Source organism: Poecilia reticulata, linkage group LG18 (assembly GCF_000633615.1).
Source record: "Poecilia reticulata strain Guanapo linkage group LG18, Guppy_female_1.0+MT, whole genome shotgun sequence".
Taxonomy (NCBI): Eukaryota; Metazoa; Chordata; class Actinopteri; order Cyprinodontiformes; family Poeciliidae; genus Poecilia; species Poecilia reticulata.
This window is the reverse complement of record NC_024348.1, coordinates 2,364,984-2,390,207: the sequence shown is the minus strand read 5'-3', so window position 1 is coordinate 2,390,207 and position 25,224 is coordinate 2,364,984. Positions and strand designations below refer to the sequence as shown.

Sequence of the window (25,224 nt, the reverse complement as noted above, 5' to 3'; positions counted from 1 at the left end):
GTGATGCGTTAGTAATTCTCCCCACATACAGTTTTACATGTAGGTCAAAAGATCATGTTTGCCATTTTCTTTTGGTGACTTTCAGCAAACTGTGTATTTCCTTCTTACTAGGGGCCAATTCTGTGGAGTGCATGACTAATACTTGGGTTAAAAAGGTTCTTCTTGCCTGGCCTGTCAGTTTTTGGCGCAGGGCCATTTGCAGCTTTTCAGTTGTGCTATATTCCCTCAGTTTTCAAATGTTGGAACTAACGGAGCGCCACTTCACTTCAGCACTGGGAACTTAGTGTTCCCAGTCTCTATGTTTCAGTTTTCTGTATTTATGAGATTAAATTGCTTACCCTTTATTTTAGTCAACTACTGAAATGCTGTTGGTGGCTTTGGATTTGATTTAAGCGCATCAGAATGTAAATGGAAAGGGTACATAAAATGTATATTTATGCACATGTGAAATTCTGAAAAGCGCACACCACACTGTACACAACGCCTGGCTAGGAAAACGTTGAACTGTCTCTGGCTTTGGTTGCAGCACACACACCTTAAGTTTCTGCAGCATTACAAGATTGGTTTCAGTCTGTCGTTTTGTAAGCTTTTCACCAATAACTTGTATTGATGTCTGACCTTCTCCAGACATTCAGGAGAGTCTCAGTGGGGCGAAGGTCCAGACTCTTTGGAGGTCAGTCAATGTCTGAAAATGATGTCTCAGGTTCTCCGATGAATAATCCTAGAAATTGTCATCTTGGAATGTGCCCGTCTCATTAGGGACGAAACCATCTACTGATGGAATAATTTGGTCATTCGGTATGTTTAAGTTGTCGTTATGTTGCTGGACATGGAGGTCAGTACCTGTCTACTGCCATGTCCAGTAGACACTAAGCATGATGGGTACATCAGTTCAGCTGCCTCTGTTCTAACCATGATGTGCTCATCACTGTGGAAGAAGGTCAATCGGAACTCATTAGACCACTTTGCTCAACAGTCCAATCTCCTTCTCATGTTGGCTTCATTGATTAGTGGTTTTCTTATGGCTACACAGCTGTTCAGTCACAGCCCCTTCAATTCCCTTCACATTCCTCTTACTTTCACCAATAAAGCCTTGAAGTTCTACTGGACTTCACTAAACATTTCAGTTTTTCCCCGATCACAATCAGTCAGGACTTTCTCCAGGTCACATTTCTTCATCATTGAAGATGATAGTTCCGCTCTTTCCTTCCAGGTTTTTATAACGCATCAGACAGTTCTTAACCAGATTTCAGTAGTTCCTCTAATCTCCTAAATTGTTCTCTTCTTAAACAGACTTTCCTCCATCATTTCCATGACTGTGTCTTCTGACATGGTTGTTAAGAAATGGGAAGGTACTCATTGCATCAGTTGGGGTTAAATTACTTGGTGCCATCTGTCAAGCTTGTGCGGGTGGTAACTTTTTTTTTTTTTTGGCTAGGTAGTTTATGCTTAAATGGTCCGTCACAAAACATGCAATAATTTTAAGGAGTGTGAATACTTTCACACGAAGTGGGACTCTGGGTAGAAAGAGGTTTGTTTGTCTTCTCCCTTTTTGATTTATGAGTTTTTCCACTCTCTTTCTGTGTGTGTGTTCTCTCTGAAGGTAAAGAAGAGTCCGTTGCCACCTTCAAGGGCAACGAGTTCTTCTGCTACGACCTGTCCCTGACCCCCATCCAGAGCAGCACCGACGAAATAACACTCTCCTTCCGAACGCTGCAACGCAACGGCCTCATGCTGCACACCGGGAAGTCGGCCGACTATGTGAACCTGTCCCTGAAGAGCGGCGCCGTCTGGCTGGTCATCAACCTGGGCTCTGGGGCCTTCGAGGCCCTGGTCGAGCCAGTCAATGGCAAGTTCAACGACAACGCCTGGCATGACGTGCGCGTCACACGCAACCTGCGGCAGGTAAGCGGCTCACGGTGGTGCTGTCAAGGTGGTTCCTCTGTCTGCCACTTCCTCCTCCTCGTTTCCGTAGGGTTACGTTTGGAGAAAACCAGAAGATCGCGCTTTACATGTGCTTGTGTCACACGTTTGTTTTCCCTTAGTGTAATGTCTAAAGTTTCTCTTTTTTTCCAGGTGAAAGTCGAACTTTTTTCCCCGTCACCTTATCTCTTCTTTGAATTTCTGTTTTGACGCAATGACCAAAGATCCACCTCACCGTCATTCAACAGGGAAATAGTTAAAAGTACATTACTTGAGCTGCAGTTGAATGGATGCTCACAATAAGCAATAAACCAATTTATTGCGTGATAAATTAAAACAAGCTCAATAATTTTCTTTCTGATTTATAGTTTTTCTCTTTCTGCCAAAAACTGGCTGACAAAAGTGTTTTGGTCTTAACTAGCCCTTTTTTTAAGGATAATTTTGTTTACGGAGACTTCATAATTTATTCTATTTGTTGTTTTGTTTACTTATTTTTTTTATTTAAAATGTCTTCCAGTTTCGGTGTTAAATGTTCATCAGAATTTAAAGTTTATTGTTCTTTGAGAATGTGTTCTTGAATATTTATTATTATGCTGTTACCATTATATTGAGACAATTGGTCTCAAAACAACAATATTATCGTTCATCACAATAACTTTGAGTCCAGTAAATTTTCTTACGGCGACAGGCCTAATTGATACAAAGTCAAAGATGAGTTTATTCATTTTAGCATTATAAAAAGAAACGGTAAACAAAATGATCTGCCCTTTATTTATGCACAAATGCTCAGACATGCACACTTGAAATTCAGCCTAGTTTATCAGCGAAGCCAGTGTTTCACCTCAAACGTGGTCACCCACCGGTGTCTTTGCCCGGGCTGGCGAAATGCTCTGCAATCTGTGTGAAACGTTGTGTATTTATCCGTGGCAGATTGTTTGCAAATGCACAACAAAACCTAAAGTGCTTTCTGTGAGTGCCGGCCGGACGCCGTCCATACGCAGCCAGTCATCAATTGGCAGCTGCAGATACCAGCGGCGAGGTACGATCAATTTCACTTCCGCGTGCCATGCTTACTTCTGCACATTTTTCCTCTTAAGTGTAATTGGAATGAATGGCTTGTCGGTACTAATAATTGGGAGTTCTGAGCAGCCTGGAATGCAAAACAAAACAAAAGAAAAACGAGCTCTAATGTGAATGCGTTCCCACAAAGCAGGTGTATCAGCTCGTTTTGGGTCTCTGGGAGGTGAAGAAACATAATCAGGAAGTTACTTCCAGCAACTCGAGAAATCCTCCAGCACCGCCAAGGTAATAAAAATAAAAATAAAAATAGAAACTAAGAGTATCTATTAAATTAAAAGGCAAATTCTTTCATGTTTCTTTCTCATTTTCGACCTATCGCACCAAAATATAGACAGGAAATATTTATATATGACAGTGTCATATATAAATATTTATATTTCCTGTCTATACACTTTCATGCCACGAAATAAAGCAAATTATGGTATACTGAGAAGCTCACACACTCACACAAACTCTAAACCAGCATCCAAGAAGCAAGCACTCATGCACGCACGCACACACACCCACACACGCACACACACACCCCCCCACCTATACACACACACAGCTGGGGTCAAATGTGGAGCTGTGTGTGATCAGCAGAGTGAGACTGGCTTAATGAGTTTGGGAAGCCAACATGATTTTAAGGATTTATAGCATGAGACAATCCACCTACCACCAACCGCACCGTAATGATCATTAGGCAAATGGGACACACAAGTACACACACTTGAAACAACACACTCTTTATCTGGGTGCCTTTCTCACCTCCTGACAGTCGGGCTCTGGACCTTAAACTTGGTTGTGTTTTTGTTGGCAATGCTAACGAGGAAAAAAACGCAAGACAGCAGAGACTTTACCAAATCATTTACCTTTATTACATATGTTTTTTGGAAGTTTTGACGCTATAGCCAAAGCTCGACTGCTCTTGAATCATTGCAGTGGAAAAAAAACCCCAAACAGTCAGAGACAACTCATGTCTCTGCAGACATCAGATCAGGATGCTTAGTCCATGGCTTGACTCAGAGTTAACCAGCCGTATCATGTTGTTCAGGTGAACTCTGTTAAATCACACTGCAGCCGAAGTCTCCAGTGGATCATTGTAATTGATTTAACAAGCAGTCCTGGAGTTTATAGAGCTCTGTAGATTTACACCGCACCGTCGGCACAGAGGGACACAGGAAGTTGGGTATCAATGGCGCCGACCACCTCTGACCTCATGTTTACTGCAAGGCGGATCAATGAGAGCTTGCGAGTTATTAAACCTTACGGAAGCTTTACTGCACACCGGCATTACGGAAGCAGCCTCGTTACAGGAACAATTGAGCAAACAATGATGTCGGAAACAAAACGGCGAGAAAAGGTGAGGATTAAAATGAAGAGCAGAAAAATGAAAACTCACAGGTTGTTTTAGGACTCAGTGAAAAACACAGCTAGAACCAATAAAGATAAATTACATCGTCACCTTTGTAAAATAAAGGCGTAAGTCATTTTTTTGCCGAAAGTGTTTTTGTTGATAAATAAATAAATAAAAATCCCCACCTCTTTTTTGGCAATAGGTGATTTAGGCAAAAGAATTACATAGGTATTTTTTTTTTCTTTTATATATACATGGCAGACCTTGGTTAATGTCAAGTTGTCATAACAAAGACATTTTGAATAATGTCAACTTTGTATTAAAAGTGTCATAAGTGTTATATGACGCTTTAAGACAACAGTCATAAATATTCATGAAGGCTTATTCATGTTCATGACAGATGTTATGTCATGTTTATGACAGTGTCATGTCAGTCTTATTCACCCCCTTCAAATAAAGGGTTACCAAAAAGACTTCAAATATTATCATGTGGAGTAGAGCCAAGATGGTTTCCACTATGCAAATTAGTACAAATTACTATTGAAATAAGTAGTTATAGACTATTTTACAGGGCCTCTCTAGTATTTGTGGATTTCAGCTATTCACAAACAGCTGTGCAGATAATTCAGACATCTACATTTGATCCAATTTCTGCATTTTTGTTTGGGCTTCGTTTTTTATATGTGTACATTTATATATACTCTGCTTTATGGTTTGTGTTCCCATATTGACTCCTTCCAAAGAAAAAGGCTCCAGGCAAATGAGCATCCCAAACAATTCTGTGACATCATCCACCCCTTTCATCCCAGACTAGCACAGCAGACCAACTTGTGCCAGCTGAATCCTGCTGCATGCCTTCTGAAGCTGCAGTTTGCAGGAAGAGGGTTGGATGTCACCTGAGGTTTTAGTGGACTCTAGCGTCTTGTAACATCATCGATAGCTATCTTGGTATCAGCAACCTTCCCCCAAAAAACAAAACAAAACAAAAACCGAAGCAGAGCCTCGGAGCGTCCCTCTTTTGTTTTCTGGTGCGTGTGTGTGTGTGTATTCACTCTGGTTCTCTATATAACCTATGCATTTGTCAGCTTTGTGCGGGATAAAATGAAGCAGACAGAATTAGGTGAGGCGATGGGGACTCTCTGCCAGCACAGAAGAAAGAAACGGGGGGGGGGGGGGGGGGGCTGTTTCACTTTGTAGCAGGATTACAAGCTCAGAGCTCCCCCTGGTGGACACTTGCAGCACTGCAAGAGTGTTTTTTTCAGTGATTTCTCTCAGGGTTAGTCTTGTCCTTGTGGTGTACTCTGACTGGCAGGCCAGCACACACCTCTTGACCTTTTTTTTATCAGCACAAGTCTCTGTCCGCGACACATGCAGAGTCCCACCCATCCTGTACAATTCACAGTGCACATCAGTTAGCATAAACAGCAAGCCCCGGCTTCTTTGTCTCCCCTCTCTCTCTTGCCTCTCTGACATGATTTGCCATCACGGGCATCTTGTAGACGTCTGCGCAGGGGGCCGTGCTCTCCTGAGGGAATGTGGACGCTGTCTAAACACAGCTGCAGAAAGGAGAGAGCCAGAGGCACAGATGCTAATGTCCATGTCAGGTGTGAGTCTGAAACGCAGCTGTATCACCAAACTGTGTGAAATGATAGCATTGCTTTTGTTTAAAACAGAAGAGCAACAAAAGCAAACCCTTGTAGATTTGCTTGGAAAAACAGTACATTCATGAGTCATTTTCAAACTGTGCTGCTTTTTGTAGAGTAGCACAAGAATAACAAGCTGGTGTTAGCTGGTCTGTCACTCAAGCTAGCACTTTGGGTTGCTAGCTAGGTCAGCTGTAGTTTTCAAACATTGTTACTTTAATATGCGTGACAGCTTTTTCGGTTTCCAACTTCCTTGTTTAATTACAATCAGAAATATTGTATTTTTAAACATCATATTTCTTTGTTTTGGGCATGAAAACAAAGACATTTATAGCCATTGTCTTGCAAGCTGACTAGGTAGCTAGACAATGGCTATAGATGTAGAGGACAGCTACTTTATGCTAATTACAAGTGGAGAGCACAAAATTACTTTAAACCAAAGTAATTATGTGATGGAAAGTTTTAGCAGTTTTGAAACGGTCAAATTACGTTATTTCAGCAACTACGGTCCTCTGAACGGCATCCATGCAGGCCAAATTCTACGCACTGCAAGTACAGCATAATTACAGTATGTGGAATAAGAGACAAAAACAGAAAAAAACTGTGTAACCTCCCTCCCCTCCACACTCAGTCACATGTCGTCCCCATGGCCCATTAAACCTCTGAAATTTTGTAATTGGTAACAGTTCAGTGTAGGGAAAAAATGGCAGACAAGCAAGAGTCCCTCTTGGCAGAGGTTTACATGTTTTAATTATTGGAGCCCATAACGACAATAATACTACCATGTTGTGTTATAGTTGTGTTTTTCACTTCTGAACATGCTGGGTTGTGTTGTACACTTGCCGTAGGCGCCCTATACTGACGCATAGAGTCTATCAGAATATGGCCTAAAGTGGGGATGAACCGCGTTGAGTATAAATGCTGCAAAAGCTGTCGGCCTGTTTCTGCACGTCTACTTTCTATGTGGAATTTACGTGCGTCAAGCATGAACCAAGCTCATCTTTTCTACTTTCAGTGCAATGGCACAAATGGCTCAAATAGTAAATATTTGAAAAAGTAACTAGTTTCTTAATTTAATTAATAATAAATAACAAATAAGTGACAGGACGTACACAGGGGTAACGTTGGGAATTTCACAGCTGCTCACTTCCTGTCTTCACGGTCGATGAAGAGCCGGCCACATCATTCGAAGGATGCGACCCCTCAGTTTGGATACACCCATTCTAATTTATGTGTAACATTCAGATTCAATCTTTTGAATCTTTTGAAGTTGTCATTTTTGCTAGTAGCAAATATAACAACTTCTTAGGGTACAATCAGACTTGAGTTATTAGGTTGTAAAATTTGTTATTAGATCCTTTCTAAATACCTTCAGGCCGTATTTTCTTGGGAAACCCAATTTCTTTCCACATTTTGACATCCATATTCTGAATACTTATTAATTCTGCCATATGTATTTATGTCAAGAGCTTCGCCCTTTAACGTATGACGTCATTTAGCTATCTTCTGCTGTCAGTAGATATCCACGCTATATTTAAAAAAAAAAAAAACGAGTTACTTTCCATATTTATTACAGAAATTCGGCTGTTGCACAGATCTCAAGACTCTCTGGAATTTTCCTTTGCTCAGCTGAAAATATGTTATACAGAAAGAAAAAAAAAATATGTCTGATATGGGAACGCCAGCAGTAGATGAACAAAATATTTTGATCAAAGGCATAAAAATTCATGGCACATTTCCAACATCTGTACATTACAGTTCTTCTCTGAAGTGGTTAAGATTTAACCATTTAAAGGACTTTGGCATATTTTCTTTGTGATTTTGCAACTAAACTCTCACTGGATAAAAAGTAATAATAGCAGAATGAATCTTTGTTTGTTTTTTGTGCTGCAGGTTTAAAGAAGCGAAGCAGGCGAGTGAAAGATGCTGCACAATCATGTGCCTGCTTTGATAATTGCATTACGTTAGCATCATTAGCTTAATCACATTCTAAGATTTGTTGGGATTATTACAATGTGCGATATTGCTGTTTCATTTCCTTCTATTCAGTCTGCCAGAAAGATAAAAAAAAAAAAGAAGCACACTCTAAATGCTTCCCTCTCCTTTTTTTGTGCCAACTCTCTAACTTGATGATTACTGGCTTGATCCTAGCACAGCGTTTTTTGTTGTCGGTGGGCTTTGGAGCCCCACAAGACACCGCTTTGCAGTCAGAGCTAACCCAAATCTTACACCAGCATGAAGAATGAAATGTGCACTTCTGTGGTTTTTTTTTGTTTGTTTTTGTTTTTTTTTTAACTCCTGTTTGGAGGAGGAGGAGGAGAGAACAGTGTGCACAACAGAGAGCTGGAAATGAAGCGCAGCGCTGCTATGAGACTTAGAGTATCAGAGCAGTGGGAGGATCAGGGCAGAACAGGGAAAGAGACAGCCGTTTGATTTTGTGCTACACACAACAGAGGCGAGCTTTCTCTGAAATCCCCAATGTGACTTTACAACCTGAAGACTCAACAACCATTGTGTCACAGATCTGGGTCAGTAGCTTATTCGCTGCTGCGGAGAGGGATGGACCCTTGATCTCGACGTCTTCCGTTTCCTTTCTGAATGACCATTACCCCGTTTTTCTGCTTTGTAGTCGGCCGTGTCCTTTCTAGTTCCCACTCAGACCTCGTTTTGTCCCCTCAGTCGCATGATTGACTGAACCAATCAGATGTTTTCATATAAGTTTTAAAATACGGAAACTTTACACTGCCTCACAGGTTTTGTTACGTTCTTCAAAGACGGACATACGTATACACACGCTGAGGTTGCCACTCAGATTTAGGTTTTAGATGGGCTTATTAACAAGATATTTTAAGGCAACACTTTAACCAGGTTGCTGTCTCGTGTGACATAATGGAAAAATCCAAAGAAAGGCTAAATATCAGATGGAGAGCTGCTTATCATCACAAATTTGGGTAAAATTTCAAGATGCCTGCACATGCGTTGTCCATCAGGGAATGTTCACGGCATTCAAAAAGGAGATGTGTTCCAGAAGGAAATGTGTTTTGGTGAAAAATGCCCCTGAGCCGTCTCTAGTCGAGCTTATTTTTTCATGAATACGGCAATTCCGAGTGTTTTAACACCATAAAAACAGCAGCCAAATATGAAACAAGCAATCATCTAGCAAATATACATCAAATATATGAATCAATAATCCATTTCCTGAGAATCAAAATCCGCTCTAAACAGGTGGCGTTGGGCCTCAGTGTTTTTGCTGTTTTCTGGAAGTTTGCTCCACATTTGTGGTGCATAGAAGCTGAATGCTGCTTCTCCATGTTTGGTTCTGGTTCTGGGGCTGCAGAGCAGAACCAGAACCAGAAGACCTGAGAGGTCTGGAAGGTTAATAACAACAACAACTCTTAGAGCTCATCATTAACTTAACTCTTAACTCTGTTAAGTGACTTTGTGTAACACAGCTAAACTGTGACGTATGGAGCAGAAGATCCTTCAGTGACTTTGTCTGGGAAAGACACTCATTGTCTTTGTGCATCATCTCCAGAGGGAGAACAGGACGTTTTTGGCAGCAATAGTTCAGATAAAGACTCCCTCCCTTAAAATGACACATCTTAACACAGAGTCACAGGGTGCGGGGTAGTTTCTCTTCCAATGGGGAAAAAAAACGGAAACGGCGAGTAAGTAAAGTTAATGGCAGCAAATGTTGCAAATAATGAAAGTAGGAGAAAATAACAGAGTGAGGAAAAGTGGTCAGCATGTCCTCCAGCAGACAATAACTTGGTATAATCTAAGCCAGCCTTATTGGATAATAAGCTTGGTTTTCCCCAGACCTTTCCGTAATGTTTGCTGCCTTATGAAAAAATACAGCTGAACTCTATGTATGATTGAATTTCAGGACAGCTGTTCTTATTTAATGAGATGGTAAATAATCATCAAATTGAATGACTGTGAAGCGTGTGGACAGGTTTTGACTAGAACGTTCCTTCTGTTTGGAGTTATTTTACGTAGCATGCAATACACGCCGTTTTCATCTAGTTATGTATGGCAAGGCAGCTTTATTTATAGAGCATATTTCAACCAAAGGGGACTTCAAGTGCTTTTAAGCAATTAACATTAAAAAGGTTTAATAGTAAATAAAAATACATTAAGGGTAGGAAACGGCAAATATAATGCTATTTATACTTGTTTTAAACCGGCAGATTGAAGATGGGCAGTAATTTTTAACCTATGCTATTTTGGTCTAAAAACTAAAACTTTGGTTTTATCTTTATTTAGCTGAAGAAAAGTTTATTTAAAAGTGAAAATTTACACCTGACTGTATACTCCTGGTGATAGACTAATGTACAACTTTGTGGCATCAGAATAATCGTGATGCTTTATCTTAGTGTGTATATATTTGGAAGGGGAGAGGACCGAGAGCAGAACCTTGGGGAACTCCACAGATCATTTTATTCACTTTAGTTTTATAGTTGCCTCAAATAAAGTTAAACTACTACTGACATTTTATTACAATCAGTGTTCAGGCATCAAAATAGTTGTTCAAGGCTGGAATATGTTTGTACGTTTATATAGGCTTTCACTTATTCATACCATAGTGTTTTCTTAAAGAACTGCCCCATAATACATCAAACTTGTATATTACACAGTTCCAGACAATAACGCAATGTATGCAATAAATCATGTATGTGACATTCAATGTTAATCTTTAATAATAATTATTATAAAGTTACTCCGGAGGCAACAAGATAGAAGAACAAAGTTCGAAAGAAAATGCCGTTCTAGACGTTTTCGAATGTTGTTGACTGACATGTTCTGACTCATCTGGTACATCCAGTTGTTTCTTTTATAAATATACAACCACATTTGAATAAAAGCAGAAAAGCATAGAGGAGAAAAAGTTGATCTCATATCAGCCCTAGTGGGGAAGGCTCCAAAGAGGATCTGCTGCTCTGACAGAACAGCTCGCCTGTAGCATGCTGCTGAAAATGCACCACAAAAAAAAACTTTTCATTGAACTGTTTTCGCTATTACTCTCTTGACATTGAATCTTCTCACTCATGCCAGTACTTCACTTACCACTTACTTCTAAGTTGTCAATGTGGTGGGTTGGGCGGAGTTATCAGTCAAGCCATTGATGTTTCTCACAGACTCCTCTCAAACAGGCCGGCCCTGTGATTGGCTCAGATCTGACACATCTGAGCTGATAACCAGCACTTAAGCTGAGGATCCTACACGACATCCATCGATTTTTGCAAAGACTAGTTTACACTTTGACGACTTAAAGACCGAGCGGCGAACACTTCACTGCTGCTCCTGCTGAGGGACCAACTATACAGCCGAATGAAGGTGTCAAACTCTCGCAAGCACAATAGTTTGATGGAAAAAACTAAACAAAACATGCCAGTAGGTGGTGGTAATAGAAGATGTTCAGAGAATGAACTGTAGTTGTTCTTTACATGTTGAGATGTATTGTGTACTGTATGTCAGTCTAAAATATCTGAACGTCTGTTTTTTAGGGGGGTTTATTGCGTAATTAGTTCCTGGTTTGCACTATGCCTACTGTTTGTGCTTTTATGTTTATAATTAGTGGTCGTTTTTCCTTCAAGTTAATTGCAGGGTCTGTAATTAATTAATCACAATTGATCTCAGTTTATCCAAAAACTATATATCAACAAAACAGCAACATTTTTGATTCAACATTTTTTTTAAATTGACATATCAGCTTAACAACAAATATATTTATTGATTTTAATCTGTTATTCAGGTTTTTTAGCCTTCTGATTGGTGCAAAGTGTTATTCTACCCTTTCAGCTTTCTAGAGTTTCAGGAACTCCTGATCACCAGTTGGACTTTGTGGACTGTGGATGCTAACATTAGCGTCTACTGCTACTACGTGGTTAGCTTTGAGATGCTAGGCTTGAAAAGCTTTAATAGGCTAACTCCTTTTAGCACGACTTGAACACAATAGGTTTTTTCCAGCGTCTCATCAGAAGCAAAAATTAATCTCATTGTTTGTTGATGTCACTTGTGCGTCAGATTTACTGGTGTACCAGATACGCATCAATACAAAGGTTCTGACCAGAACCTTTGTTAGTAAAGAAATTGCAGCAAAATTTTTAATGTGCTACAATCTAATTAGTAAATCTAAATTAACATGGTAAACTCTACTTTCAATAGATAGTTACAAATAAAGTAAAAAAAAAATTAAAGAGATGCAGTTGAGTCTCTGCCTCTCTTTCTCATTGGCTGTTGGCAGCACCTGTTGTCATTTTGGTCAGTACAGTCGAACCTTCTGCTTCCAGATAAAAACTGGGAGTTGGAATATTTTTTTCAACCATGTCCTCCTCTAGGAAACCCTGTTTGACGATCATGTTAAGAAAAAATACACATAAATTATGCAGCCTTCACCTGTTGCACCTCATACTTAAATCGGAATTGGGAACAAGAGTTCCCAATTCCGAAGCAGTTCTGTGTCTAGTTTTTTTAAAAATATTTTTAAAAAGATTTCGATTTGGATGACCTCGTTTTCATATAGGAGACCCTCTATAAAACAATATGGTCATCTGGATATACTGAAGCTGAACCAAAGCTCCAAAGCTTTGACAGAAATAATGAAACCCAGCTTCTTACATGCAAACACAAGCAACAGATAGTTAGCTTTATGGTTTCCATGCCTTATTTACATATCTATAAAGTTTATTCATTTCCATTTTGATCTCCTGAAGCAGATTGGTTGTATCAGGAATTTGTCTGAATTAACTGGGACAGTACCGCAGGCGGTCCAAACCTTTCGTTGTTGGTGATCTCTGACTGTTATTTGGACAGATTTAAAACATAAAAATTCATGTAGAGCTACTCACCACTTGGCGTCTTCAGTTTTGAAAGTCAAAGCTAAAGATTGACACAACCAAACCACTGAGGCGTTAAAATTTTCATCAAGGAGAATCATTTTGTGTATTTCAATATTAATGCACCCTAATTACAGGAACAGTAAACACTTATAAACTTTTCAGCAGCAGTGCCAGTTTAGCTAATTAGTTTATTTTACACTGTAGTTCCAAGGCAGGTTCAAGCACACCATGAGACAAATAGTGCGCTTTGGAAGCCCACATGAGATACCGTAGAAAACAGCACTAATACAGAAAAGATGAAGGCACCTTTTGAAGAACGAAATGTTTCTTCTTATTTTTGTCTTTGATTTCTGTCACCTTGTGTGATAAGTGTTGAAAGATCCTTTTATGTGTGAGCCAATCCCACTGGAGACGCTGACTCTCCACAAGGCACTCTTCCTCCTCCTGGTTGGTGTTACGCAATCCCCTCTCGCCACAGGCTGTGTGTACCTGTCACTGGTCATTTTGCATCAAATACCAACGCAGAGAACATTAACATAATGTTATCCTTTTGGAAATGAAGAATTTACCACCTTGTCTATTAACCACGCGGATGAGAAAGTAGGAGTTTTGATGATTTTCACCTTTCTGCTTCATGTCGGAGACAGAGTGATAATGCTAGTTGACACACCCTTGATCGTTCACATCCCTTCTCCATCTGTCTCAGACTCAATCTGAGCATTTTTTCCAACCGTTTCTGTGAGGCATGATCAGCTACAATTACCCCTCTCTGCCTAGCACGCCTTTAACACAACCCTCCGTCCAAGAAGCAGCTGGCATTCCTAAGAGAGAGGCAATCAATTCCTCTCCCGCACATCTCTCTCCTCCCCTCGCCCCCTTCGCCCTCTCATTTTCACTTTATCTCTCGCTCCCCCTGATTCTCGCTGGCAATTTGTCACTTAGCAACGGAGTCCACTACGCCGTCGGTTGTGAATCATCCTCGCCTCCGCTCCTGCGCTTAACCCTTTCTGTTGGCGTGAAACGCTCCCAGTCGGACGCCGGCGATACGACATTCTGGTCCTCGACGAGAAAAGTCGGGGAAATCATTCGACCAAGTGGTGGCAGCCTGAGCAGCTTCCAGGTTTAAAGTGCGACTCAAGGACATCAAACAAGTTAATGTAGGAGGTTAGCTTCTGTTAACGTGGAAGGTCCAGAAACGTGTTTATTTTGAGAAACATCAAAGCTCTACCAGCCAAAAAGGAAAAAAAAATACTATTTAGAGAGATCTTCTTTGCAACCCATATAGCACGCTCTCTTATGATGATATGGAATTGCTATTCAAGACAAGCATGGGTAGGGGATTTGTTTGATGAACATAATGGCGCACTAACACCCCTGTAATCCTTTCTCAATTTACTGCCAATGACATTTTAAGTATTCCTAATGTGCTCCAGCCACGCTGCGAGGATGTGGGAGTGCAGTCGTCATATATCTGTGGGAGGCTGTGCTTTTAGGATTTCATTTTTTTCTCTTCCCTTGCGTCCTCTCCTCTGCCTGATCTCAGCCAGTCAGCTCCAAGCCCAAACTACAAACACCATGTGTTAAAAAAACAAAAAAAAAACAGAAAAACCATCCCAGCTGTTTGATTTTATCACAGGTAGATTTTGCATTTCAGAGGCGGGGTGTGGGGGTGTGGGTGGATGTGGGGGCGTGGGGGGGAAATGGTAATTTGCATCATATTTTCAACCCATTAGCATGCCTCCCTGCTACCCCCGCACGCATTCACATTCTCATTCTCATCAGCTTCATTTGCCACTACCTGCTCCGGCATTTTAATGTTTGTTCATCCCCACACCCCCCAAGCCCCCCACTCACTTCGCAAACCTATAATCTGATAACAGATCTCGCCGTCATTAGCGCATTCAAACAGGTGGAAACAAGTGATGAAATGTTGGCGAGATATACACTGTGGAGGAGATTGAGATGGAAATGGTGGACCGGTACAAGACAAGTTGACGGCAGAAACGGGTCAAGAAAAGAAAAAAGAGGTATTGAGTGTTTATGAAAACACAAGATGTCATTTGAAAATGATATTCTGCTTATTGTTATGCAAAGTGTGAATGGGATGTTGAGTTGTAAGTCTGAAGGATTTCACCCACAGATGTTTGACTTGTTTTTCCAGTTTCACATTTCATTTACATCGTCAGATTTTTAACAATTGGATAATCTTATGGCAACTTTTTGTAAGGAATCATCCATGCACAAGACAATTGATAGAAAAATGACATTTAGAGTGCATTCATTCTCCTTCGTTTGCCTATAAAGTTTGGTTCACTTGGGAAGATGCGAGTGTGCAATCGAACGCTAATGTGAACTCTGGTTTGCCTAAAATCTTAGATCTCTGTTTGGCTGAAATGAAGTCTGGTGCGGTTTGAATACATAAGCAGACCGGAAACCATTTCAAAAGCAGGAAGTGGACTTTAGAGCGGGGCATTCTGGGTAGTTGCAACCAAAACAAACACACAAATCTAGCGCTAGCAGGAGAAATGATGTTTTGCCAAAGATAAAAGAGGAATCCTACAACCGCTAAAATCTGATGCCACGCCATTTTTTTTTTTTTTTACATTTCGCAAAGAAGGAAGTTGTGCTCGTTGTTTTTACTTTGGAGGATTTTGTGTTGTTTTCTTCAGAGCGCCACCACAGGCGAGGAGGTGAACTGGTTTTTCAAGTCGTTGATATTTTGTACAGCTGCACTTGTAAAGAGATATTTATGGATATCAAACAAGGTTGGACTAAATAACATATATGGAGAAACGATTAAAAATGTATTAAGGTAATCACAGTTTAATTATTATATTATGGTTCTTCATGAAGTGGGTCCTTTAAAGCCTCCAAAACATTTAATCAATGTTTTATCCGCTAATCCTGAATTATGAATCTGACTTTCCATCTAAATAACTAAAGAGTCTTATAAAACCAGAGAGAGAGAAAAGGCTGTCTTTTATTTTGCCTGATGTAGTTTTAAGTCTGGGACACAACAACCTACTTATCCATTTTGTCATAGCTCAATAAGACACTAACCTCATGCCGTACGTTCTGTAATATGACACAGTACTGCTGGACGTTTCCTTAGATATTTCCACTTACTTGTTTTCTTGAAGCATATCTTTTTACTTTCTGTGAGTTTTCTCTATTGTTGCAAGTTTTAGTTTCCAGCACATCATACAAAATCCAAACACTGAATAGCAGCAGCTCTCTTAAACATGCATATTCATGTTCAGCTACTATGAGCTCACAAACTAGAATCCAAATATGCATAAAACAAGTTCTGTCACATAAGTTCTAATATTACAAAATATGGAGTCATGGGCACCGCTGACTAAAAAGTCAGTTGCACTAACTCTAAAGAACTTGTCATAAACATTAATACCGCTAACGCTAAGGCACTACATTAACACTATTTAGTGGAAGCTAATGCCAAAGCGCTAATTTCAGTTGAAATTACGTCTTCTGTTGAAAGACTGCCACCGACGGGCATCAGTTTAGTTTTTGACATAATTTACAAGTTGTAGATGTATGTGTCTCTACTGTCCGTGTTTTTTTTTTTTTTGTTGTTGTTGTTTCTGTACGTTTCTTGTTTGGCATAAGGTTATTGGGAGGGACAAAAATGGGAGAGGACCTGAAGAGACACAAAGGAACTGGAGCATAAACAGTCATAAACCGATGTCAAACTTTATTCAACCCAAAGCTTACAAAGCAGTCACGTAAATCAGTGCTTTTGACTTTATCCAGAATTACTAATTTAGGCGAAGCCAAGCGTGCTAAATGTTTTCAAAGTTAGGAAAAGCGCTAAAGCACAAAACAGAACATTAGCCCTCTATTAGCGCATTAGCAGGTTTTGGTCCACCACTGGGTTCAAGACATGCATGGCACTAAACAATAATACAATCTTATTTTTTATCACTGCAACTGTACAAGGAGGAAAATGTGAAACAATGTTAGTGTTTTAATTTTTACATTTCTTGAAGACATCACATAGTAATATGACACTGTGACATAAAGTTTCTCAGTATTTTTCGGGGAAACAAATGAAATCTAGAATGAAATAAGTAGGAGAAATGAAGGGGGGGGTGAAAAAAAAAAGACTGCAGAGCCGGATGAGAAACAGACAAGTACACTGCAGCGGGCAAAAACGTTCTGCTGCAGAATTCATTCACACACTCTAACAGCTCTACATCTGTGCACACCCTTATGCTGTTTGTTTGCCAACTTCTTCCTGCCGTAATTGCAGTGACATTTATATTTGCACCTGAAGCCTGTCTGCCTGCTTCCATTAAGTGTCGCCAGACTTGCAGAGAGGCAGGCGAGGCTTAATGCTAGATTGGTGGGATGTACACAGAAGCAAATGTAGCTAAAAGAGTCTTTCTGATTCAAAGGAAAGCGCCGTCAGGCAGGGTCACGCATTCAAAAGCATAAATACATCACCAAGCATCTGTTTAAGACACGGACACCTGCATTGGTGCTGTCACAGATATGCTATGTCTTGCTAACCATACCTTCAGACTGCTAGGTGTTCACCTGATAGCAAGCGACATTTACGTGCCATTGTAAAATAACAGAAGGTGGCTTTCATTTCTTACTTTCACACCTCAAAGTGGAGACGCGCTAGAGGACGGTGATCCGTCTCCGAACTTTCCCAGCTACAATGATAAATCTATCCGGCCTGGGAATCCTGGCTCCTCTCTGCCATCCATTGATCATCTTCACAGCTCTGTCATTAAATATTTATTCTGCTTATTCGCTTGTGGCCACAGTTCAGTAAAGGCCACTGAGAGGGGTGTGAAGGAGATCAGCGACTCAACAAGACATCAGTTTGCATCTTCTTCCAGTCTGCCACGGCGTCCTGCGGGTCTGCTGCCAGGGCGGTGGCTCGCACACCTACAGCATCAGTCGCAGCATTTGTGCTATTATAATTAGCTCCTCTGCTCTCTCTTTTTCCTCTATTTTCTCTTGTCCGGCAGCATCCTTCACTACAAACGTAGAAAGATTCCTCTTCCCGGGAGGGGTTGGGGGGGGTTCTTGAGACAGATGCAACACAAAGTTGTTTTTATTGGCCCGTGGTTGTTTACCGCACGGGGGAGAGCGTTATCCGCCATCAGTAGCATCAGTGTACCCAGTCTTCATGTTCCCACATGGGTCAATTACGGAAAGGGTCACAGCAGGGGGGAGGGTGCCAAATATGTTGGCTTTAAGGGAGAGATGAGGAGGCTGCAGGGTTCTTCCTGCTCTCCTTGGAATCACTTACCGGATTTAGCTGCTTACTTGCAGATGTTATTCAGGCATATTCTCAAAAAGCAGGCGATCCGATGTCTGCGGGGATCCTGCCGTCGCAAAACGCGTTCATTATTTTTGCCTTTCGCTCTACAAACCCGCTAGAATGCCTGACGGTGTGGTAAAACTGCCCTTTTTCTGACCCAAAAGACTCTAATTCTTTGCTTCTTTAAACTTTTGACATGAATCGTTTCGATCCACACAAAAGCCTGCTCCTAAAAACGCTGTGACCGACCGCACGCCTGCCACCTGCACGCTCTCGAGTTACATTCCGAGAAGTATAAAAATGGGATTCACACATGGTTTCCCCTTGTTAAAGATGTCACTTTCTCCTTTGTCTGACGTGCGGGAGTTTTGCCCTCACATCTTCCTGCGCCCTTGAACACTCCAAGTCATGACAGAAGTCTTTAATCCGAATAGACACAAAATCCTCCTGTCTGCAGTTTGGGAGAAAAAAGAAGAAAAAAAAGGAAAACAAAAGTTTAACTTTCTGCATGATTGATCTCCAGCCTAAGGGACTTTTCATGAGTGATTATGGGTCTCAGGACTTTGGTAGAAATGTAGCTGGTATGCACCAGGAAAAAGAAAAAAAAAACACATCCAACATTTTTCTTACTGTTGTTGGAAACAACAGTAAGAAAGACCACTCAGGTCTTCTGGTTCTAGTCCAGAATTAGAACCAGAAGACTTGCCTGGACTGGAAGGTTCATACGACAACTGGTATTTAACACATTTTGAAACTAAGCCGTTTATTGATTTGAAAACTAGCAGACCTATATATTAAAGTCTATTCTCTGGGCTACAGTGGATGGATTTTAGAACAGGCTGTTTTTCTGGTGAATGTCAAACTTTTGTTTCAATTGTATTCAACAGTCTTGGATCTTCTAGTCGCCTAAATTCAAACGCCACCTCCAGATCTTTGTTTTCTTAAAGTACACCTATTCATTATATTTTAAAGCTTAAATCATATTTCTTGGCTGAATATTCTTGAAACTGAATAACTCTTTAACTGTTTTTACGTAACATCAGATATCTTTTGGTCTCGTTTCCTTAAAATATGCCGACACCTTTCCTCACAGAAGGGATTGTCCAGACAGGTCATTCCAAAATCCAAACAGAGCAAGTTTATAAGGCACCTAAAAGTTTCTGCAGCGTGAAAGTCCACCTTCTATTGTCCTGTTTGTCAGAGCCAGCAAATCTTTTTTTTCCACAATTTGGGTTTTTCAGGTTTTCCGTTATGTCCGTTCGTTCGTTTCACAGGCTGTTATTTCTGCAGCTCAGAGGCACAGAAGCAAATTGCAGTGCTCATATGCAGATTCACACCCACTGCAGGAGCCTTTTTTCTCTGCTAATTAATGGATTAAGAGGCATCATTAGAGACAGTGGGGGACGGCTGACAGCTCTTCACTTTGACCAAGCATCAAGGTGTGGGCGTGTGCAAAGTTTAACACTGGCCATTTAGCCTCCTGGGGACCGGTTTGTTTATGGTCACCGCTCAGATCAATCTCCCACACAGATGGCAGGAACGCATTCTTCCCACACACCTTTTGTACGTACATAAAGCGGAGGCAAATCTCTGGCCGGGAACAAGCTTCTGACCGCAGCGCCGAACTTCACAGACACGTTCAAAAAAGTTTCTTTAGCTTTATTTGGTTGAAATTCTGTTACTGTCTGAAGTTGTGCTTGATTCAGGGCAGGAGCACTTTAACTAACTGCTTATCACTGTCACTGCAGCTCATTTCCTGTACTTTGAACCCACGGTTAGGATGAATGATGTGTTTCCATCAGAAATGTGTGCAAAACTTTGTCAATATTTCGCTTTTGTCAAAAAACACAACTTTACAACTGTAGTGTCTCCATTAAATAAGAAACGCAACTAAAATCATAACTGTTCACACGAGAAGTCGCTAAAAAATATGCCACACTATCATCCTCCCGCTACTTCCTGTCGTCGTCTTTATGGTTTTCCCCAGTGGCAACATCTGGTTGTTGATCATGTGACTAGTATGATGGAGAAAAACCAATTTCGATACAGATGCAGCGTTTTATCAAAAACAAGAATTTATTCAGAGTTGGCGTGTTTCCATATAAGCAAATTTATCTCTGAAATGTGAAGTTGTGCAATTATATGGTCAATGGAAATGCACCTATGAACTCCAATTCTAAAAAAAAATATGGTAGCTTTATTTTATTTTATACACATGGTTCATGTAGTTTGTCGCATTATGTGTGAGAAAAACAATTTATGAATACTTATGAATTTAAACAGACCTGCTTTGGGATTTTATGCAGTAGACTCCCTAAAAATATTTCATTTGAATAAACGTTACAGTAAATATGGCTGCGAGCATCTTGGGCTTTGCGTGTATAATTATAGCACATGCAGCCACTTGCATATGAATCTGCTGTTTTCAAAAACGAAATTAATCCAGCTTTTTGAATGTGTACAAATTCCGTTGGGGTGCAACAGTTTTTTAGCAACGCCTCAACTTTTCACTCAGACTTAATGTCTACATTCTAACAAGCCACTTTATTGGGTGTTTGTACAGCACCTCTGTTGTTGTAGGAGTTTTACAACCAATCCGGAAGAGGAAAACCTGAAAAAATGCCGACGTTCAGGATTCCTTTCATACTGACCAACCTTCCACTGTTGAAGACAATCACCATGGCTGATACTTGATTTTTACTAGGTTGTGCGTATAATTTGCGTTACACAAGACATGTAATCTTAAAATGTCTAATGATGGCAACATGTTTCTTTGATAGGAAATCACTTAAAAAGTATGATAATTATGACTTATTTGTGAATGCAGTCAATGTGTGTGTATGTTTTTAACAAATAACTAATTAACATCTCTTTTCCTTTCAGAATGCAGCAGCCATTTTTCTTTCCTGGAGCCTTTTTTTTTTCCTCCTTTGCAGGAAATCTCTGAATTAACTCGGCGCCATCACAACCTCACACTTGAGATCAACCTTAGCTTTTCAAGATAATTGCAGATTTGTGCAATGCCGTAACATCTTTGCTTTCTTGTTTCATGTATTGCAGTTGTCATCCGCTATATTCACTTCTCTGTAAGTCATCTAAAATAATTGGCTGTGCCCACCAAAACGAAGGCCTCGCAGAAATTACCTAGACCCTATTAATAGAGAACCCCGCTGGCCACATCAGTCTGTCACCGTGGATACTAATATTGATGTACTTTTCCCTCATTTCCTTCCCAATTCCACGTAAACATCCCCTTTAAAACCGCCCGAAGCCCTTATCTCTCCACCCACCCCGCCCGCCTCCCCGAGGAGGTTGGTTTGCTAACTTTTGTCTCTCTTACTAACAAGCTTCAGATTTTTTCCAGTTTGATTCTTTTCGTTAGTGAATTTTATTTTCCTTTACCTCTTATGATTTCAACAACTAACACTGTGTCATTCACGGAATGTGTGCCATCTGTTGTTTTTTCTACTTAAATTGCGACCTACATACTAACAAATGTACTGTATCCTATCCTTTTTCTTTACTTTTTATTTATTTATTTATTTTTGGATGATTTTGTGTTGGAAGACCCTTTAAAACAACTAGGCACTTACAATTGCTTTCTTTATTTCTTTATTTGGATGTTTTAAAGCAAAAGAAATATAGGAGAGAAGAAGTTTCTAGGTTGTATTTTTCTATATTTTTCTTTTACTTTTCTTTTTTTTTTAGCCTCAGACTGTCAATGAACTGAGACGCTGCTTTTGCTATAGGCAATTCTATCCCACTTTTTTGGGGGTTAGGATATGTTTTCTTGAGTTTTTTTTTTAAGGTTCATCATTATTTTTTTCTTTCTCCTCCCCCCTGTTTTCTCCTGAAGCACGCAGGCATTGGACACGCTATGGTAAACAAACTGCATTATATGGTAGATATCATTCTAATTGTCTTACACTTTGGTTTGCCCTGGGTTTTCCGTTACTCTTTCTATTCTGTTTGCTTAACTCAAAGTCCAATCCTTCATCAATTCCAAGGTAGCTGAAAATCTCCACCTCTGTTCTTTTTTTTCTTTTAGCCCTCTCTTTGTATAAACCTATACAAATATGTGTAACAGAATTTTTTTTTTACTACCCTTTATTTTCCCCTCCCTGAAATTTTCAATGTTTTCATCCAAAGAGGTCGGCACAAAAAAAATTATATTTTTTGTTTTAATTTTGTCTTTGTCTTTATTTTTTTAATATATATTTTTTTTGCTCTTATTTCCTTTATGTTTTTAAGGTTGTTTTTCTAAACTTCGAATACTATCCGTATGAAGAAATAAAGAATATAATGCAAAATGTATGTTTTTTTTTTTTTGTTTTTTTTTTTACAATTTTGTATTAGAATAATTTTACGGGTTTTTTGTTAACCCTAGTTCCCCTCCTGTTTTTTTTTTTTGTTTTGTTTTTTTAGAGGAATCCTTTGAGGCGAGCTTACACAGCTGATTTCTCAAGAAAATACACACTCTGTGACTATTCCAGTGAAAAAAAGTTTAACAGCAATCTTTTTTTGCGTCTTTCATTCGAAAAAGATTAGCTCATTAGGCTCCAGAAAGCCATCGGTTGCATATGAAATATAGTCATTTACTCGCTCACTTAATTGTGGGATGAATATGGCCTCTCGCAGTGCACAAACCTCATAATTATGTGCTGATCTCTAAGATGCAAAGAACAATAAAAACATGTTTGACAAGAATTATTGTGGTATCTTATATTGCGATATATACACCACATGGTTCCTCCCACAAAATATTAACACCTCTACTATGCTTTAGAAAGGGTTGTGAAAAGTTTTGACCCTCCTGGGAAAATGTTTAGTACGCTAAACATTTTCCTAATAAACTCTCAAATCCTCCAGCTTAAGCTCAGGTTCCGTTTAGATGTCAGTCTGCACAGGACATTCACTGAGAATCTCCTATGTTTGCTGTTTAGCATACTAGCATTATGATTAGCATTCTTTGTTGCATCTAAAATGTTTTACAGCTAGTAATAGACTGCTAWTTGTAAAATGTTTCAGCTAGTAGTAGACTGCTAGCTGTAAAATGTTTCAGCTAGTAGTAGACCGCTACCTGTAAACCGTTTCAGCTAGTAGTGGACTGCTAGCTGTAAACCGTTTCAGCTAGTAGTGGACTGCTAGCTGTAAAACGTTTCAGCTAGTAGTGGACTGCTAGCTGTAAAATGTTTCAGCTAGTAGTAGACTGCTAGCTGTAAACCGTTTCAGATACAACAAAAAAATGTTAATCGTAATGCTAGCATGCTAAACAGCTAACCTAGGAGATTCTCAGTGAATGTCCTGTGCAGACTGACAACTCAATTGAACCTGAGCTTAAGCTGGAGGATTTTAGATTATTTTTAGCTGTAACTGTAAATTACTGTACCACCTGATGAATTTCTACTAAGTAAAATTTTCAAAGGTAAAACAGTGCATATAGTGAACAACTTGACAATTTCAACGCAGCTATTGGTTTTCTTGCCAAAGTAAAACATGTTTACTATGTTATAGCAAAGCATGTTATCTTGGGACGTCGTGAAGTTCATGGTACACTGAAGAGTATTTACAGCATTTGATTTAGAACTTAAAGCTCTTGCTATAAAACCAGCCTTATATCAGGGTGGAGTCCTTGGCCATAGTTTCATGATCTTCTGATTTCTCAATGGTGAGGAACATACTCATGTCACCTGGCTTAAATAAGGAAAAAAAAAACATCTTAAAGTTTTTCATGGCCAGAGGAGAGGCATGAAAAGCAGCATTTTGAAATGCAGCCAGTTAGATGTCGTCCAGTGGCAACCATGAAAGCTCCTGGAGAAGAGTGGACACTCAGTTTCCCTAGAAACGCCCTTTTTCTCTAGCCGGCACGCTCTAATTTGATTCCCCACAAAGTTAAAATAAAGTTTGTTTGTTTTTTCAGACATGCTAACATCTCAACACCATTCAGGCAGTTTGGTCTAACTTTCTTTCACTGGGAAGTCCGTCTCTACAGTCATGGCCAAAAGTTTTGAAAATGACACAAATATTATATTTTCACATGATCTGCTGCCCTCTGGTTTTCATGTGTGTATGTCAGATGTTTTCATCACATACATAAATACAATTGCAATCGTATTATGAGTAACAAAAGGTTTTATTGACAGAATGAGTTAATGCAGCAAGTCAATATTTGCAGTGTTGGCCCCTCTTCTTCAGGACTTCTGCAATTCTCCCTGGCATGCTCTCAATCAACTTCTGGACCAAATCTGACTGATAGCAGTCCATTGTTGCACAATCGATGCTTGCATTTTGTCAGAATTCCTAGGTTTTTGTTTGTCCACCCGTCTCTTGATGATTGACCACAAGTTTTCAATGGGATTAAGATCTGGGGAGTTTCCAGGCCATGGACCCAAAATCTCTATGTTTTGTTCATGAGCCAGTTAGTTATCACCTTTGCTTTATGGCAAGGTTCTCCATCATGCTGGAAAAGGCATTGTTCATCACCAAACTGCTCTTGGACGGTTGGGAGAAGTTGCTGTCAGAGGACATTCTGGTACCATTCTTTATTCATGGCTGTGTTTTTAGGCCAGGCTGTGAGAGAGCCGACTCCCTTGGCTGAGAAGCAACCCCACACATGAATGGTTTCAAGAAGCTTTACAGTTGGCATGAGACAAGACTGGTGGTAGCGCTCACCTCGTCTTCTCCGAACAAGCCGTTTTCCAGATGTCCCAAACAATCAGAAAGGGGATTTATCAGAGAAAATGACTTTCCCCCAGTCCTCAAAAGTCCACTTCCTGTACCTTTTGCAGAATATCAGTCTGTCCCTGATGTTTTTCCTGGAGAGAAGTGGCTTCTTTGCTGCCCTCCTTGACACCAGGCCTTGCTCCAAGAGTCTCCGCCTCACAGTGCATGCAGATGCACTCACACCTGCCTGCTGCCATTCCTGAGCAAGCTCTGCACTGCTGGTAGCCCGATCCCRCAGCTGAARCACTTTTAAGAGACGGTCCTGGCGCTTGCTGGTCTTTCTTGGGCGCCCTGGAGCCTTTTTGGCAACAATGGAGCCTCTCTCCTTGAAGTTCTTGATGATGCGATAGATTGTTGACTGAGGTGCAATCTTTCTAGCTG

General features: G+C 40.1%; 1 protein-coding gene across 1 annotated transcript in view; it reads left to right on the top strand.

The window, feature by feature from the left end:
• The window catches only part of nrxn2b (neurexin 2b), a 435,854-nt gene that overhangs the window by 331,574 nt on the left and 79,056 nt on the right, over window positions 1-25,224 (top strand). Inside the window, exons 7-8 of the mRNA XM_017310305.1 lie at window positions 1,604-1,905; window positions 21,977-22,000. Coding sequence (XP_017165794.1) covers window positions 1,604-1,905; window positions 21,977-22,000 — 326 coding nt within the window. The remainder of the gene's footprint in view (window positions 1-1,603; window positions 1,906-21,976; window positions 22,001-25,224) is intronic.